We start from the raw sequence: 18,598 nt of genomic DNA, 5'->3' as shown, positions 1-18,598 counted from the left end.
ACTCCCAAGTGACTCTCCAGGGGCCCACGGGTGGGTCCTTTGATGGGCGTGCAGAGCCCTCCTGGCTGGTTTTCATGGCTGCCTGTGTGTGCTCTGTTCGTCCTGCTCCCTAGGGTTGGGGGCTCCTCCTCCTCCTGCCCACCAGGGAGGCCCGAGGGGACCCCCGGGTCAGGGACGGGGAGAGGACAGCACCACGATGCTTAGTAAGGACGCATGAAATCCAGGAAGTCCAGACAAAGAAGAGAGCATTCAGTCTCACAACTGATATTTGAAACTTGTTCTTAAAAAAAAAAAGGTTTTAGATAAACAATGAAGGGGGTGGGAAGGAGAAGCCTCACTGAATAATAATTTTTTTTTAAAAAAAAAACAAAAACAAAAACTCCACAAACATTAAAAAATCCCTCAGTTATTGAACTTCTGTTAAGAATAGTTCAATGTGAGGTCTTGCACCCTAAACAGGTATATATTTGGAAAAAAAATTGCAGCTACACACAGCAAAGACTAACAGTATTTACTTAAAAATATTGTGTGTGTCTATATATATATATATACTTATATATATATCTTTTTTGTGATTTTTTTCTTTTCCTTTTTTTTTTTTTTTTTGTTGTTTTGTGCCCAAGTAGAGATACAATGGGATTGAAATGATGCCCTAGAACAGAAATATTCTTTAAAGGAACAATACTTTGAAAAATAAAAAGTTTTTAAATGGTTGAACGTACTTGCAACACCTGCAGAAATTCAACTTGATACAATGAGAAAATAAACAGTGGAATCAAATCCTCACCCAAATGGCACGGCCTCTAAGGCCTGGAGTCCGCTGCTGCTGTGAGTCTCGCCACCCAAACCAGGGCTCGTGGGCAGGCGGCATCCCTTCCCTGCCACCCCAGAGCCCCTGCCCCCAGGCTCTGCTGAACCAATCCGTAATCCAAGTCCATCTTACATCAGTTTTGTATATCTCTGGCAAGACTTTGCAGCAGGGACACGCACATATATACGTGTGCTATGGGCACACACACACACACAAACACACACATACTACACACACAAAATTTCCCATTCAACCCAGATGCACCAGGTGAGCTGAATGATTTTCAGCCAACCACAATGGTGAAAGACAGAAGCACCAAACAGTCTTTGAAATGGGTCAGTTATTACAATTTTGACTTTTTATATATATGTATATATATATATTCTAGTTTTCCTCTTTGTGTTATTTTTTTTTTTAAAAAAAGCACAAATGAAAAATGAAGAATTCTTTCCAGATCAATTTAAGGCTTCCCACCAAATGGAAACAGAAGAGGCTTTACACAATATCACATGTGATAAATGTCTACCGTTCACAGCCTTAAAATGATGGAACTAATCATTGTTGCCAGTCACTGATTAAGTATTGTGCCTTTAAATTGATGTCGTTCTTTTTGCTACTATGCTGAGTTTTATTATTACTGATTATGTATATAGAAATCTCCTTTAATTTGCTTTAGAATGTCCTGTCCTTACCGAATTATTAGGGTGGCTTTTTGTTTTGTTCTGGTTTGCTTTTCACTGGGAAACAAATGTGATTCTTGCTAGGCAAATGCTAAAATGGCACATAGTCAGCCTTCAAGTAGCTGCTCCAGCCATTTGAGTTTCAAACAGCCCTCGAGCTCCTAGAAGGCTCTGCGAAGTGGGGAGAAGGTCCGGAGAGGAGGGGGAGAAACTGAAAGGAGGGAGGGTTTTTATGCTTTCGCTTTTGGTAAATTTGTTTTCTTCAATACAAATCATCAGATAGGAAGAGTAATTGCTTTATGTTGTATTTGTTGGTTGGTTTTTGTTTCACTTTCAGATTGTTTCATTTGATTGTTTAATTTCCCCTCTCCTGGTGCAAAAATCACCAGAGAGTTTTGCATGAGAAAACGTGACAGTACTTAATGAAACTCAGCACCTAAGGGCATAAGGCAGTTGAAGGTTTTTTGTTTGTTTGTGTTTGTTTTGTTTTGTTCTTTCAATCAGCACCAATCCCATAAATGATCTACACTTGGTGTAAGGTAAAAAACATTTTTTTTTTTTTTCTTTTGGAGTGGAGACAACTCCTCCTTCTCCACTCTATGAACCATAGCGTGGGATTTTTCAATACTGTTTCTTATGTGTAAAAAACAAAAGAAAGGTTTTCTTTTTGTTTTTACTTACAAAACATAGAGAATATCTTTGTATACATACAGCGACTGGAAAGAAAGCTTATTTGAAGGGGTTGTGACTTATTAATTTTTTTTTCTTTTGTAGTGGTGGTGTTGGTGTGGCGGTGTTGGTGGTGGTGGCGGTGGTTCTGTGTATTGGGGGAAGGGAGGGTTATATTTCTTGCAAGCGGTGTTTGCCGCAAACCAAACTTAAGGTCCCCTTCTCAATTTGGGTCAAGATGCTCTTAGAGTGAAGACTCATACTGTAGCAACTCATAGAGGAGTGGTCCGTCTCGATATCGAATGCCTACTGCGGTGGGGGTGACATACTGCAGAATGTTAATAGTCCTTCTCAGTCTCCTGTCTACAAAATGAGCATCCCAAGCTGGGTATCTCTTTCTTGGCATGTCAATCTTAATGAGGGGCCCTTCTGGGAGGTAAGGACGCCCCAACGGGGTAGGGGGCCCCATGGGTCTCACTTGGAAAACGGGCAAGCAAGTGTCAGCCGTGAGATCCTCCTGTTGTTCCGTTACGGCTCTGGTGGGCGTAACCTGGGTCCCCCGGTACCCAGGGGTCTGAGGCGCCATGGGCTCAACATCGGGGGGCAAAGGGATGCCCCAGAGCAGCTCGGCACAACAGGAGCTGGCAAAGATCTTAGCTCGTGGCCCCATGGGATGCAGCACACCGTAGTATAAGAGCATCAGTGCGATCCCAGCCACAAAGCTAATAAAGACACAACACAGTGCTGGCACCGCATAGGAGTCAGTGGTCTCCGGGTCTCTGTAAAAATACCAAAGGAACGTCAAGGCAGCATTCTCGGTCAAGACTATCGTATAATATGCAAACATTCGATATCGAGTCCGCCCTTCCTTGACGTTAAACCAGCAGAAAATGTACACAATCCCTACCACCATGTTGAAGAGGATCTCCTCCCACTTGGACATGCAGAAGTCTGTTCCGCCATGGATGATCCAGAAGGCCATGGCGCACCAGTGAACCACCACGAAGATCCCAAAATAGAGCTGGAAGATGGAAGCAAAGAGGGCAAAAGAGATCACTCGGGATGAGATGGTGAAGAGGCGCCAGAAGATCTGGACGACGGCCCCTCTGTAGCTCATGCTCTTCTTGTCGTCCCTGGAGTCCCGCAGCAGCTTGTGATAGGAGGCTAGCACCCAAGCCAGGGACATCAGGGAAGTCACAGAGGAGACACCTGCCGGAAAGACACAAACCCACACAGTCAAAACCTTGGACATCAACCGCAGGGCACAGTGAAGCTGCCGGCTGAGGAGACGCCCACATACACCACGATCTAAAGGAGGAGGGAGAAAGAAACACAGAATCAGGAACCGAACTTGGAGGTCACAGCTGCTCCCTACGCTGACAACTCGGGAGATGGAGCTTTTGTTTCAACAACCCCATTTGCCATTTTGGGAGCTCAGTGGCTCAAGGGTGATACTGAGCCAGTGTGTTTTGCTAGGGGGCTGAGAGGTGGGGCCACATCTGCCATGGGCAGGCCTTTGTGGGTTCAGTCTTAAGGAATCATGCGATTCTTGTGGCACACAGATGTGCAGCTGGCATTGGTGTCCCTGCCACCAGTAGCCTGTTCTCTTAGAGGAGCCCACAGGAGGAATCGCCAATTGTGAAGACCAAGGGTTTACCCACTGCCCTGAGTTCCACACTGTTCTCCTCTGAGAAGGTGCTGGAATCATGCTTCTGCCTTTTTCTCACCTCACTCAAAGTCCCAAAAGTCCCTTTCCTGAACCTTCTTCCAGTTAGCTTCTCCCCCACCTGCCACTCAAGGCCACCAAGATCCAGGACACTGGGATATCCCGCCTGTTTCACAGACTTCCTCTCACACCCACTCTGGTCTTTTCAGCCTCTCCACAATCCCTGTTGCTTTCTCCAACCGACTGCTGCTCAGAGTGCTCTTAAGCCTTGACTTGTGAAGCTCTGTCCTTCTCTGGTTGCCCTCTAGGTTCAACAATGGTGTCACTCGGGGTGCCTCTTCCCCTTACTCATTTTCCAAGGCTTCTGAGGCCTCTGCACTTTACTCCCTGCATTTCCTCCCAAAATGGGCAAATATTCAGAGAGTTTGAGTGTGCCTAATCCCAAGTCATACTCATATTGCCATAGAGCAATTTTATATACAACTCTGACTACTTGATATTTGCAACTAAACCAAATGAAACACAATCCATTGTTATTGAAGTCTCCCCAAATCCACCCACGAACAACCAGTCACATTCGAGTGCTGTCATACAATCTCCATTTAAGCAAGATTCCCCCATTACCAACCCCCAGCTCCCCATGCATCAATTGCACAGTCCATCTGGGGTCTCTTTTGTTGGTCTTTTCTCCCAAAATTTCACAACTAAATGTAAGTAAATGCAACAGGAGGCCGAATGCTGTCCCATTGGCAATGACCTCCTTAGGAAAGCCTTACCCTCCCACAGAGCACAGTTCCCCCACGACATTCTTCCAGGTTGAAATCAAAGTTACCCAGTCATTTTCTCCCTTAAGCTCAAAGATCAGATCCAGAAGCCCCATTCATCAAGACACCAGTTAAACTTCCCCAGACCGCCAGGCTTCTGCTTGTCTCTCCCTGGGACCTGCCCAACTCCCCAACTCTCCAAAGCCCGATGAAGAATCCAAGTCCTCTGCCATGTGACACTCTCCCAGCACTGGCTCTGCCTCGCACGTCTCACAAAGGCCCTCTCTTTCCATCATCTCAAATGATGCTCAGAGTCCTAGCTTGAAGAACAGGCAATAAAAAAGTCTGTTAACTGTTACAATGGGCATGTGTCACTTTGATAGTAATAACAACCGTGGAGATTTGAAACAAACAGGTGCAACACGATCCCAAGTTCTCCATGGAAATCTATCTGGAAAACATCTAAAGAGCATTCATGGCAATTTTCCTTTCACTTCTCTAGAAAGTTCTGAACATGACACATGTCCTGCCTCCCTTGTGGTACACACAGGGCATCTTATGTGTGTCTGCAGAGGCTGCACATGGTTGGTCAGGGAAACTTTTAGTGTTCACATTGTCTGTTAGGCTGCAGCAGAGAGGAGAACTTCCCTTAGGAGTAACATGATGTAGGTTGTAGATTTCTGGAGGGCTGAGGATGTACAATTACATTTTTTTTTTTTTTTTTTTTTTTGAAACAGGGTTTTACCCTGTCACCCAGGCTGGAGTGCAGAGGCATAATCAGTGCTCACTGAAGCCTCAACCTCCTGTGCTCAAGTGATCCTCCCGTCTCCCATACCTGGGACCACAGGCATGTGCCAGTGAGCCCAGCTAACTTTTTTATTTTTATTTTTTGTAGAGACAGAGTTTCTTCTTCTGCTTCTTCTCTCTCTCTTTTTTTTTTTTTTCTTTTTGAGATGGGAGTCTCACTCTGTCACCCAGGCTGGAGTGAAGTGGCATGATCTCCACTCACTGCAACCTCCACTTGCCAGGTTCAAGCGATTCTCCTGCCTCAGCCTCCCGAGTAGCTGGGACCACAGGCACACACCACCATACCTGGCTAATGTTTGCATTTTTAGCAGAGACAAGGTTTCCCCATGTTGGCCAGGCTGGTCTTGAACTCCTGACCTCAAGTGATCTGCCCACCTTGGCCTCCCATTGTGCTGGGATTACAGGCGTGAGCCACTGTGGCCAGCCTAGAGACAGAATTTCAACATGTTGCCCAGGCTGATCTCGAACTTTTGGCTCAAAAAATCCTCCCACTTTGACCTCCGAGAGCGCTGGGATTACAGGCATGAGTCACCGCGCCTGGCTGAAATCACACCTTCATAGTCTGGACCCAGCACTGAAGCACCCTCCAAAATTTCCATTAAACATCCTCCTGACATCCTGGCTCTCCAGCCAAATTCATTGCTTGATGTTAGTCATGAACCTCTGGTAGATCCTGCCAACCCACAGTAATCAGATGGGAGTTCTACGGGAGCTGGGTGGGAAGAAGGCTTGACTGTTGTGTTCCTTCCGATAAAGCAAACTCTATTACCTTCTACTCAGAAAAGCATCAGTGAGGAGCTCATAAAGCAAGAAGGCGTAGCTCAGCTTCTGCTGGGGCCTGGTCAGATCCAGTCGAGTTCTGAGCATGCTTTGAACAGACTTGGGGTGCAGAGTTAGGATCACCCTCAGCCTTCGTTGTTCTGACTTTGCTGTTCTGTGTGCTGTGACATTGGCCCTGTTCACACCAATTGTGAATAAATGGGAATTCAAATGGCCATCAGCTACAAATTGCAAAGCCAAATAGAATTATTCTCCATTCTTCCGCCTTCAGAGTTACCTACCCCATTTCCAGGTGTGTGGCTATGGTTTTGATGGCTGGTGTTCTCTTCCTGCCACTCCCTTAATGGCGGTGGTGCTGAAACTACTCTTGTTTCAGCTGACCAGGCACTGCAGTTGAGGCTTCTAGAATTTCTCCCAAGGGTACTGCACAAACATTCCTCAATGTTGCAAGACATCACTGCTAACTTACGAGGAGGGCTTGGGAAATGGTCCCATGGAAGACTGTGATTCCAGGCATCTGACTGGGGAGTCTGCTGGAGAGCTAATCGCCAGCCCAGTTTTAAGTCTTTGCTTCATCTGTTCCTGACTTGGTCAAGTTATGAATGGCCAAACCTTCTATCCAGGGGAGCTTCTCAGACCATCCACTTTAACCCACCTATTCCACAGGAAGCAGAGGTGCAGGGGCTTGGGTGGCTTCCTCAAGACTGTCCTGAGAACCACTGGCCATCTCTATGAGGACGGCATGCTTCCTGCCATGCCACTCTCCATCCTTTCTCCATCTGGTCCCTCTGTCAGTTCAGTTTTCCAGATATCCAGCAGGCAACACCTTTCTCAAGGTCCTTTGTACTGAAGGTCATCAGACTTCTCCAATGGTGGGAGCCTGTTCTGGTGTCCAGCCATTAGCTCTTCAGAGTTGGAACCCCAGGCCACATCCTTGACACTGTGAAATGCTCCAAACAGTGAAAGGAGAAGGTGAACTTCCACTACCTGCCCAAGATCAAAAAGAACACCTTTGGCCACACAGAGCAATGGGGAGTGGGTGTACAGGCCTCCGCCCCGAAGTGCCTGCCCCTCTCTCTCTCTGCCAGCAACAGAGGCAAGGATGATCCTGTAAGGAGGGGAATTGCCTGGGGGACGTCAAAACTCTTACCCCCATCACTTTCTAGTCCACCTCATCACCAAAGCATTCCCCATTCTATCCAAGGCTCTGGGCACATTTTTTGGGACCAGAGCTGGTGCAGTTGGTAGGCTGAGTTCATCCCTGAGAAGAGACCAGGAAAGCCAGGCCCCCATTTGGGACCAGGTTTCTACTGGATGCTGAACAGAGGGTAGTCCTTGCCCCGGTGGGACTCAAAAACCTGTGATGGAGGCATCAATGAACGTGTCTTCAGCCTGCCTCCCAGGAACTCATCTGGCCCTGTCTGTGACATGGTCTACATTGGTACGTTTGGTCAAGGGACCAAATGTTCATCGTTCAGCCACTTCTGCATCTTTTCCCTGAACAGGTCCTGCAGCCCCCACAGGACTGTCACTGCAATTCTTCCTCAGGGGGCCATCAGCAAAGGGTGCCTTGAGGACAGCCTGTGAATTCTGGGGACTCAATTGGGGCAGGAGATGGGAAGCTAGGACAGAAGATGCACTTCTTGCTCTGAACCCTCCCCATCTGTGCACCTGGTTGTCCCGGAGAACCTGACAGGATTCACTGAGCATCTACATGCATTTTCTTATTGAGAAGGGCCTGGGAAGGTAGGTGCTAAGTTGTGTCTCCCCCACAAAATCCATATACTGAAGCTCTAACCTCTAGGACCTCAGAATGTGGCTGTGTTTAGAGATAGGGCCTTTAAAGAGCCGATTAAGGTAAAACGAGGCCATTAGGGTGGACCCTAACCCTATGTGACCGGGTCCTTTTAAGAAGTGGAGATTAGGACACACACAGGGGGATGGCCATGTGAAGACACAGCCAGAAGACAGGCGTCTACAAGCCAAAGAGAGAGGTCTCAGGAGAGACTTCTCAGACCAGTAGCACCTTGATCTGCAGTGCTCTGTGACCGCAGCCTGAGCAGACGCATACTGTGCGGACAGAACCATGCACAACCACCACCAAGTGATTCATCTTCAAAGCTTGCTGTGTGTTCTGTTACAGAGGGAAGGAGTGCAGGTTCTTCCTTCTCTGCAGTGGCTCACTTGGAAAATTTCCTTCTTGTCTGAAGTCAACTCAAAAGTCAACGCATTCTCCTAGGTAAGATCCAAGCACACAGGAACCGGCTGTGGAGGCCCCCAGTGAAATTCCTGGACAGGCCTGGGAGCATCCACGGTTCCCTTCCACTTCTGGCTCCATCGCTTTCTGCATTCCGAAGATCAGACTAGAAATTGTTACACACTTCACGTTCGGCTGTGACAAGCTCTGAGCAGTGACCTTCACAGCTCCCTTTCCCTGGTGCAAACCAGGAGGCAGGGCTGGCAGCATGCCCACCGAGCTGACCTTAGTGCAGTACAGCTGGCTGGGAGGTCACTGGACCAGAGACCCCTGGGGCTGGGGGGCTGGGGAAGGGCAACTCCCCAGAGAAAGGCTTGGAGAGAGGGCCTTTGGGCTCTGATCACCAGCCCTGGGGTCTCAGGTTCCAGAAATGGAACGGCCACACCTTATGACCAATGGCACAAAGCCAGAGGGGCAGTCATCAGGGAATGTCCTATTTGGTGGTTTCAATGCCCAGGGGTCATGGCCAGTTGGGGAACAAAGCAAAACGTGTGACTATGGGTGCCCTACCGAATGAGAAGCACAGAGACAGGGCGTCTTGTAGAGGCTGAGATCCTAGAACCTGGAGGGAGCAGGTGAGGTGGGAGAGCAAGGAGGTGCCACGGAAGGGGTCAGGCCGGGCAGGGAGGCTGTGACTGGGATGGGCCAGGGTGGAGCTGCATCGGGGGGCCAGTCACATCTCCAATAAGGGTACCTGAAGGAGGAAACAATGTCCAGAGCTCCCTACAGGCTGAACGCAGCACCTGGAGGAAGGCATGCTCCAGAAAGCCGCAGGAGTGCCTAGAGATGGTCACCAACTTCCCCTGAGCCAGAGCTGCGCTCAACTGCAGGAATGTATTTTGCAGAATGGGAGGTGAAGGCCCAGCCCTGCCTCACCCGCTCTCTGCCCGAGAGTGACAGTGCATACCCACCGCTAAGTCATGTGTCGGAAACACACTTGATGAAGAGGGACCTAAGCATGGGGCACGACAGGAGTGCGAAGAGCCAGCTATGTGCAGCTCCCAGATCCCAGCTTCCTGCCTCTTTCCTCCCCAGCTCCTTCTCCCTGACTTGTTCCCATCAGTGGGTAGCCAGGGTCAGGGTTCTCCCATTTACACAGCATAGGCCCTGGACCCTGTATCCTCTCCTGAAACTGTCCCTCCTCTCCTTGTCTCATCTTCTCCAAGCTTCCCGAAGGCAGGCCACTTGCTCTCCTCACTCTCCCACCACCTGCTTTCCTCCCAAATCAGCCCCAGTGGAGAGCTGTCGCTCAGGTCATGCAGCATTTGGAGGACTGCCTCCGTGCTTCTCCTCCTGGCTCTGTGTGACAGCTGGGATTGGGATCTGCTCTGTCCTTCTTCACACCCCACCCTGAGCTGTTCCCTAGTTCTCTTCCTGCCATCTCTTGAGCTCTTTATGGCAGCGTTTTCCTGCCAGGTTTCTTATCCCCATATTACAGATGAGGAAACCGAACCAGCAGTGAAGAGACGTGGATGTGGCCACAGCCATATCCTGATATTTGCATTCTATGCAATTCTGTGGCATTGTACCTCAGCGGGCTGGTTCTCTAGAGACGCCCCAAACAAGACACAGGCTTAGCTGGTTATCTGTCGGTCTGTACATCAAGAACAACATCTCCCTCTTTCAACCCGGGCCCCCTCCCTCCCTCCCTCCTTCTCTCCCTCCTGGGGAAGCTAACATTTGGGGGATCTCCACCATCTGCTCTTCAAATTCCTATTTTGTATTTTTCCCACAATGAGTTCCTTTTAGACAGCAATTCTTCCCCTTCCATCTGTCAAACTTCCCTCTGTCTTCCCACATTTTAAAAAAGTCCAGTTTCTTCTTGGAAATGTTCCCAGAAAAGGATAAGGCAGCTGCGTCCACTGCCTCTCTAAGCATAACCCACTGTCTCCCGTCCTTGCCTCCCCGCAGGAGACATGGCAAGGGAGTGATGTGACAAACGTACTTTTCTATTTGGGCAACTAAGAGGGAAGAAAACAAGCATCCTGATGCCTTCTATGAGCCAGGCTCAAAGCCATTAAATAATCTGCCCAAGGCCACACAGCTAGTAAGCAAGAGAGCTCATACTGAAACCCGAGACTATTTCACTCCCCAGAATCTGGATCTGCGCGTGCTGGAGCTGGCCAGTTGTTAAACTGTGGGCTGGCTGATGTCATGTTGCAGGCTTGAAATTGGCATGGTGGGAGTATTTACACCACAGCAATTGGCAAATGGTACAAACCAGAGCTCCACCAAATCCTGCTAAATGTTGGTTGTTAAACATTTACCAGCACACCACTGGTCAGGATCAGCCATCCTTGAAAAGCTTGGTGAGTGTCTATGCAATTAGAAGGGCCTGTCTCCAAATTCAATGCCTATTCTATATTCAGTGCTGTACTTCTAGATGTGGTCTTCACATGCAGGGCACTACCTGGTTATCAGTCAGAATTAAATTCCTTAGTGCTAATGAGAAAACAACAACAAAAAAGCAATCTTCTTTTAAAACTTTTGTTGAAAATATGTACACAGTAAGTATTAGGCTGGTGAAAAGTAATTGTGGTTTTGCCATTTTAATGGCAAATAACTTCAGGTCTAATGGGTTGCTTTGAGCACAGTCTTTCATAAGCACTGACATACTCATTTTCATTACATTTCTGTACTTGAAGAGGGTGTGATTCAGATGTGAGGTTTCCACATGGGGTCACTTTAACACACCTCTGACATCTCCAGATGAACCCTTAAGAAGGGTCAAAGAGTCCGGGCACGGCGGCTCACGCCTGTAATCCCAGCACTTTGGAAGGCCAAGGCAGGTGGATCATGAGGTCAGGAGATCAAGACCATCCTATCCTGGACAACATGGTGAAACCCTGTCTCTACTAAAATACAAAAAAATATTAGCTGGGTGTGGTGGTACGCACCTGTAGTCCCAGCTACTCTGGAGGCTGAGACAGGGGAATCACTTGAACCCGGGAGGTGGAGGTTGCAGTGAGCCGAGATCATACCACTGCACTCCAGCCTGGCGATGGAGCGAGGCTCTGTCTCAGAAAAAAAAAAAAAAGAAGAAGAAGAAGGGTCAAAGAGAAGAGACGGCAATCACATCCGTGGCCCTAGCCCTCAGGACTGACATACACATGGCTGATGAGATTGGGAAAAACCCAAGGCTGATCGAAGTGATCCAGTGTAAACATAAGAAAGGAGGATTTGGATATCTCAGGAAAGCCAAAATCTGGGTGATCACACCATCCCCTGGTTGGACAAAAAACTCTTTAATATAAGCGAGATAGGCCAAGGGATAAAGAATATCAGGTCTTACCATGGTTTCTATGAAATATCTCTCTCTTTTTTTTTTTTGCCTCTGAATTCATGCATATCATGTCATCTGTTAGTTTCTAGTATGTTCAATAACACTGATATCTTTCCTCTATTGAGCAGCCACCTTGACCCAGACTCTATGCTAGGCACTGCACATAAATTAACTCAATTGTTCTTCCTTACCATGCTATCAGCAGCAGTAGACTGATTTCAAGATGAAGAGACTGAGGCTCACAGACTAATTAAGTGACTTTTCCACATCAAGCAGCTAAGAAGTTGTAGAACTGGAATTTGAACACGGGCCTGTCTGAATCCAAAACTCAGATTATTTTTTGAATCACTGGGAAAGATCTCTTTCCATCCTCAACCACAAATTAAAGAATCATCATTGAGGCTTATACATCAGTTTCTTATTAATTTGGTTATCATATATCAGCCCTCTGATCATCTCTATGAGCACTGACAAAGTCAAATTTGTGGGTCTACACAGCGAAGGACCCACCCCTGGGAGGCCCTGCCTGAGCGTTCAAGCCACTGCAAAGCTGGCAACACTTCTGTTCCATCTCTCTTGCCTCAGTTGCTGGAATGGCCTCCTAACTGGCCTCTCTGCATCTGCCCTCCTCCCAACACTCTATCCACACTACAGCAGCCAACATGACTAAGCTACAATGTTTCCCTCCACGTGGCTTCCAGTGCCTGGTAGACCATCAAGGGTCACTGATTTTCAACAGGCCTTTTGTGTGGGAGGATATACACGCCCACCCTGCTGACAGAGGTGTGGCTGAGACTTGCTCCGGCCAGACACGTGAGCAGAAGGGATGTGTGGCCCTGCCGGGCAGAAGAGCGTGCTCACCCATGCTCCAGGAAGAGGCTGCTCCAGGGGGACCCGTGACTCACAGGTAACGAGCATGAAGTAAATCGAAAATGCTTAAGGCCACTGGAACTATGTAGGTATTTTAAACTGCAGCATGGCCAGCCTGTCCTCACTGATGTGTTAAGTCACCCCAGGTAAAAGCTACAGTCCTCAGAAGGGCCAGCAGGGCTGCCTGTTTGGACGAACGGAGGCTAGATGGTGCACTTCCGGGTTCTTCTTCACCAGCTCTTCCCCTGCGCGCGAAAATGCAGCCGGCACCCGGGAAGGTGCAGATCAACTGGGCATGCGCCAGGTGACGTCAATCCGAAGAGACCAAGATTTACCTGGTCGCACCTGCGGAACGCCCCCCCCCCCCCCCACCCACACGCCCGTGCCCCGCCTATTACCCTCCCACTCCTAGAAAAGCCGCTTTTGGCCAGGGTCCCACGTGGCCTTCTCACAGCCCCACTCCTGTCGGGATGTCGGGACTGTGGGAACTCCCTCCAAGAGCTCCACGGGGGGCTCTGTTGGCCTCATTTGCCTGAGGCCGACAGACTTCTCCCTACCCACCTTCTTCCCTTGAAGCTAGGTGACCAAAATAAACTTGCAGTTTTGCTGTTACCCTTCCCTACCCGCTGGTTCTTTTGTGCTTGCTCTGGTGGTCTTAGAAAAACAAATCACTGCCCTGCCCTATATATATATATGTGTGTGTATATATATATATGTGTGTGTGTATATATATATATACACACACACACATATATATAGTCACCCATGGAACCAGCCTGCTTCCCCCTCCCAGGAATCTCCCCCTCCAATGAGTAAGTTATTCTTGAATCTAATCTGTCAAGTTCCCTTTGCCCTCCCCGGGGTCCTCTCCTGCTGGCCCTTCAGACATGCTCCAGCCACACTTGCTAGTTCCTCTGCCTGGAATGCTCTCCCCCTGGTATCCCTACATTGTCACACAAATGTCATCTTCTCACCAAGACCTTTATGCAAAGATCAGCTTCTCAGCTGGGCCCTCCCTGACCACCACACTTAAAACTGCAACTCCCTGCCATGCTTTGAATATGTCCCCCAAAAGCTCAGATGTGGGGAACTTAATCACCATTGTAGCATTGTGTTAAGAGGTGGGGCCTTCAAGAGGTGGTTAGGCCATGAGGACTCTGCCTCCTGAATGGATTGGTGCAGTTAACACGGAAGTGGGTTGGTTATCCAGGGAGTGGGTTCCTGACTTTTAAAAAGTAGTTTGGACTTGGCATGGTGGCTCACGCCTGTGATCCCAGCACTTTGGGAGGCCGAGGCAGGCAGATCACTTGAGGTCAGGAGTTTGCCAACATGGCGAAACCCCATCTCTACTAAAAATACAAAACTTTAGCCAGGCGTGGTGGCATGCACCTGTATTCTCAGCTACTTGGGAGGCTGAGGCAGGAGAATTGTTTGAACTGGGGAGGTGGAGGTTGCAGTGAGCTGAGATTGCGCCACTGCACTCCAGCCTGGACGACAGGGCGAGACTGTGTCTCAAAAAAAAAAAAAAGAAAGAAAAAAAGTAGTTTGGCCTGAGTTCTCTCTCTCTCTCTCTCTTTCTCTCTCCCCACTCTTGCTATGTTAAGACACAGCAAGGAGGCTCTCACCAGACGCAGCTTCTCAATCTTCAGCTTCTCAGCTTCCAAAATCCTGAGCCAAATATGCTTCTATTTTTTATAAATTACCCAGTCTGTGGTATTATAGCAGCAGAAAATGGACTAAGATACCCCTCAAGACTCCCTCCTGCCTTCTTGCTTTTTTTTCACCGTAGCATTTCATACCACCTTGATCAACTTTTCTCTTACTCGTTACTTTAGGTTTTTTAGTTCTACTATGTTCCATGGTGGATGCTAGCTCCCTAAGGGCAGGGCAGGGATTTGGTTTGGTCCTTCTGGAATTACAGGCAAAACTGTGTGGGTTATTTTTCTCATGACGGAGTCCACAGCTATTCTTGAATTCTTAAGTAGGCAAACAAGGGAAGGGTCATGGCCCCCATCCCTAGCCGCCATGACCTCCCACAATGCTCTGCAAACGGGGGGGGGGGGGGGGGGGGGGGGAGGGAGTTCCCCGGGAGCATTCATTTATGCCTTTGTCATTTAGAAGAAAACCTTGGGGTTAAAGACAGGGAAGAAAAGGAATTCACATTTACTGAATGTTTCAGTGCATCAGACATTAAGTATGCCAGACTCTATGCGTATTTCATTGAATTTAATGGGACAATAATCCCATGAGAATGCCTGTCAGTGTTCCTGTTTTACAGAGGAAGGAATTGAGGCTCAGGGAGGTAGAAGAATTTGCCTAAGATTACTGTATTAAGCAAGCCTTTTTATTCTGAGGCTTTCACATCGCCAGGGGGGCGGGGACCTTGCTGACCCTGGAGGGACTGCCCCTCCCAGGGTTAGCCAATTCTTAGTGAAAGTAAAAAACTTTTCTGTGAGCACGCCTTTCACATGCAGACCAATCCATCCAGACCCACATCTCCCAGCCACCTCCTTAATGGGCTCCCACCCTCTCGGTCACTATCCACCTGCCCTCATCTCCCCAGGGCCAGGTACCAGACAACTAGAGACAGCCCTGAGGCCTGCAGAAGTCAATCAGACTAGCTATCCGAAGCCAGCCTTCCTGTCTTACCTGCTCCTTCCTGTGGAGACCACAACAGGAGCCTTTGTCCATAGCTCTCCCCTCTCCCCTCTGTCTCCTGACTCAGTTGGATGCTTCTCTGTGTGCCCCCTGCACTGTGGCATGCCGTGTCCCCTCCTCTTGGGATCTGTGAGTATATTAAACTATCTTTTCTATGCTGGCTCCCTCTGATCTGTTGGTTCTGCCATACCTAAATAATAATAAAACCTATATTTTAAGACCATTACAAAATTAACAAGCTGTTGGAGAGGGGATTCAAATCCAGTACACCCAAGATGACTTTGATGTCCAAAGTCTCAAATGCTGTGGAGTTACAAAGCTGAAAGCCCTTCCCAGCAGGCTCAAATCCAAGTTCCCATTCATGGGGCCCAGGGCTTCTGTGTCTGGGTCAGGCTCCTGGTCCCATGTTCAAGATCTAGTGACAATAATCTGCTTCCTGAGACAGGAGGGCAAAGTGGTTCTGAGGGTGTGCTCCAGAGCCAGGTTAGCTGCCACCATCTTCCTGCCACATGAGGCTGGATACCATCCCCATTTCCTCATCTGCAAAAAGGCAATAATAATTGAGTGCCCCCCTCATGAGGGTACTGTAAGGATCAAAGGTCAAGTGGCTATGAAGGGGCTTAGCTCAGTGCCTCGCACAGAGCAATGTACACCACCGACATACAGGTGGGTGCCCAGAGAGACACACAGCCCACATACATATGCCATGTTTATCCTTGCTCATGTCATTCCCTCTACCTAGAATGGTTTTCCTGATCTTTGCCTGGCCAACTCCTGCTCCTCCTCCAAGCTCAGCCCAGGCATCGCCTCCTGCTGGGGACCTCCTCTGAGACCCCCAGGGTGCATTGATTCTCACCTCCATAATCTCAACAGCATGCTGTGCATTTCTCCTCCATAGTCAGTGTTTTATTTTATTTTACTTCACTATTACTTTTTAAAGATAGAGTCTTCCTCTGTCCCCCAGACTGGAGTGCAGTGGTGTGATCATGGCTCACTGTAACCATGAACTCCTGGTCTCAAGCAGTCCCCCCACCTCAGCTGTGGGAGTACACGAGTAGCTGTGACTGCAGGTGTGCACCACCACACCTGGCTTTTTGTTGTTGTTTGGGGAGATAGGGGCTCTTGCTCTTGCTCTGTTCCCCAGGCTGGTCTCGAACTCAAGCCTCAGTCTCCCAAAATGCTGGGATTACAGGTGTGAGCCACCATGCTTGGGCATAGAGACTATTTCATAGTCACACTTTCTGTGCAGTCTCTCTCTCTCCCTTCCTTAACTGTGACTTCCCCGAGGATAGTGCTAACATTTATTCTTGATGATAGAAGCACTGTCTTACCCATTCCTGTGACCTCCATGCCTGGCACAGAGTGGACAACCAACAAATGATTCCTTGGCTGACACCTACACAGACACATTTTCCCAATCAATGCCACAAATGCAAAATCCAGGTGGCGACACTCTTGATGCCCTGACCACAGGATGCTGTGAACAGAATCCCCTTTTTCTGCTATCGGCCCTGGATTCTCTGAGGTCAGCAGGGCACAGTTCCTTCCATTGCTCAGTGAAATCGACCTTCCCCACTGTGATAGTTTCCTAGGGCTTCTGTAACAAATTACCACAAACTTAATGGCTGAGAAGAACACAAATGTTATCAGCACACAATTCTAGAGGTCAGAATCTGTAATGAATTTCACTGGTCCAAAACTCAGCTGTGAGCTGGGCCGTGCTCCTGCTGGAGGCTATGGGGGAGAATCTGTTTCCTTGCTTTTTCCAGCTTCTAGAGCTGCCTGCGTTCCTTGGCTTATGGCCCCTTCCTCCATCTTCAAAATCTGCAGTGTAGTATCCTCTACTCTCTCTTTTGCCTCCATTGTCACACTGCCTTCTGTCTCTCTGATCTCCTGGATCCTTCTTATGAGGGTTCCTGTGATTATACTGAGTCCAACTGGATAATCCAGAATATTCTTCCCATCTCAAAGTTCTTAATCACATCTGCAAAGTCCCTTGTGCATATAAAATGACATTTATAGGTTCTGGGGGTTAGGAGATAGACATCTTGGGGTGCCACGTTCAGTCTACAACACCCAGAATCACCCATTTAACAGCAATGCAATGGTTCTTAACCAGGGTGATTTTGGCCCCTAGGGGACATTTGTCAACATCTGGAGACATTTTTGATTGTCATAACTTGGGGTGCAGGTGCTACTGGCCTCTAGCGGGTAGAGGCCAGAGATGCTGCTAAATACTGCAATGCCCAGGAGATCCCCTCACAACAAAGAATGACTTGGCCCCAAATATAATAGTGCTGAGGTTGAAACTGTGATAGGGTATTTCCTCAATGTTCTATATCAATCCAAAAACAAACAGCGAACTTGGCTGTGTCTAATAACTGAAGATTTAGACCTTTCAAAGAATTCCCCCTGAGAAGTGGTGGGTATCCTAAGGGGCCTGGACGTACAGCTGCAGGGACCTTGGGAAGGCCATGAAGACAGCATCTCTCCAGCTCCGACAAACAGTGGCTGACTGGTTCCTAAAGAACCTACAGTTCCTAAAGAAAGAGTCACCAGCGCAATCTTCAGCACTGGTCCCAAATGCATTTCTTCTACAGCTGCAGGAAAGCAGACACGTGAGAAACTACACTGTGGCTCTCCTGCACCCTGGGCTCTTCTGAGCAGCCTACTGAGGGCTGGCTTGTGGCTCTCCTGGACCCTGGGCTCTTCTGAGCAGCCTACTGGGCGCTGGCGGCCACTCTGGGCATATGGTGGACAACAGGGAGGTACCAGACCTCCCCTCAAGGAGTTTCAAGGTCAAACACCAGGGTTTAAAGGGCCCAGGAGGAGGAACGCTAAATCCAGCCCCCTGCTTCACTTGTCTCTTCTTTTTAAGATTCTGTCAGGGATCCCAAAATACCATCTTCACAGCCAGCTGCATAAAGGCAAACTTTAGAGATTCTAGAACAAATGTCAGCCACCCAGCTGGCATGGCACAAGGCTCCAGGGTGCCTGGATCCTGGTTGGCCTGGAGCAAACTGTGGAGATGGCCGCCTGCTGTCCCTGGAGAGTGCCAGGGAATTCATTCTCATTGAGGAGCAACAGCTGACGGCACAATGCCCTGTTGCTCTCAGAAGCGGCTGTGTTTTGACAGAGGCAGGGAGATGCTCTGGAAAGGACATGGGTTCCGTACAAACAGAACTGGCTCAGGTCCAGCCATGTAGACCTGGGCAAATGCACTGACTCTCTCCAAGCCTCAGTTCACTGTTTGGAAGCCATGGGTAAAAAACATGGATTCTGAGTATATATACATATAGAGGGAGGTTGTGTATGTGTGTATATATATACACACGCACATATATATACACACA

The 18,598-nt window shown here is 48.6% G+C and overlaps 1 protein-coding gene across 1 annotated transcript in view; it reads right to left on the bottom strand.

Moving 5' to 3' along the window:
* Nucleotides 1-2,172: 2,172 nt before the first annotated feature.
* The window catches only part of XKR6 (XK related 6), a 296,181-nt gene continuing 279,755 nt past the window's right edge, over nucleotides 2,173-18,598 (bottom strand). The window contains exon 3 of the mRNA XM_023225277.3: nucleotides 2,173-3,369. Within this exon, the coding sequence (XP_023081045.1) occupies nucleotides 2,405-3,369 (965 nt within the window). The 3' untranslated portion in view covers nucleotides 2,173-2,404. The remainder of the gene's footprint in view (nucleotides 3,370-18,598) is intronic.

Source organism: Piliocolobus tephrosceles, chromosome 7 (assembly GCF_002776525.5).
Source record: "Piliocolobus tephrosceles isolate RC106 chromosome 7, ASM277652v3, whole genome shotgun sequence".
Lineage (NCBI taxonomy): Eukaryota > Metazoa > Chordata > Mammalia > Primates > Cercopithecidae > Piliocolobus > Piliocolobus tephrosceles.
Note: the sequence above shows the minus strand (reverse complement) of the source record. Positions and strands in the feature narration are given on the sequence as shown.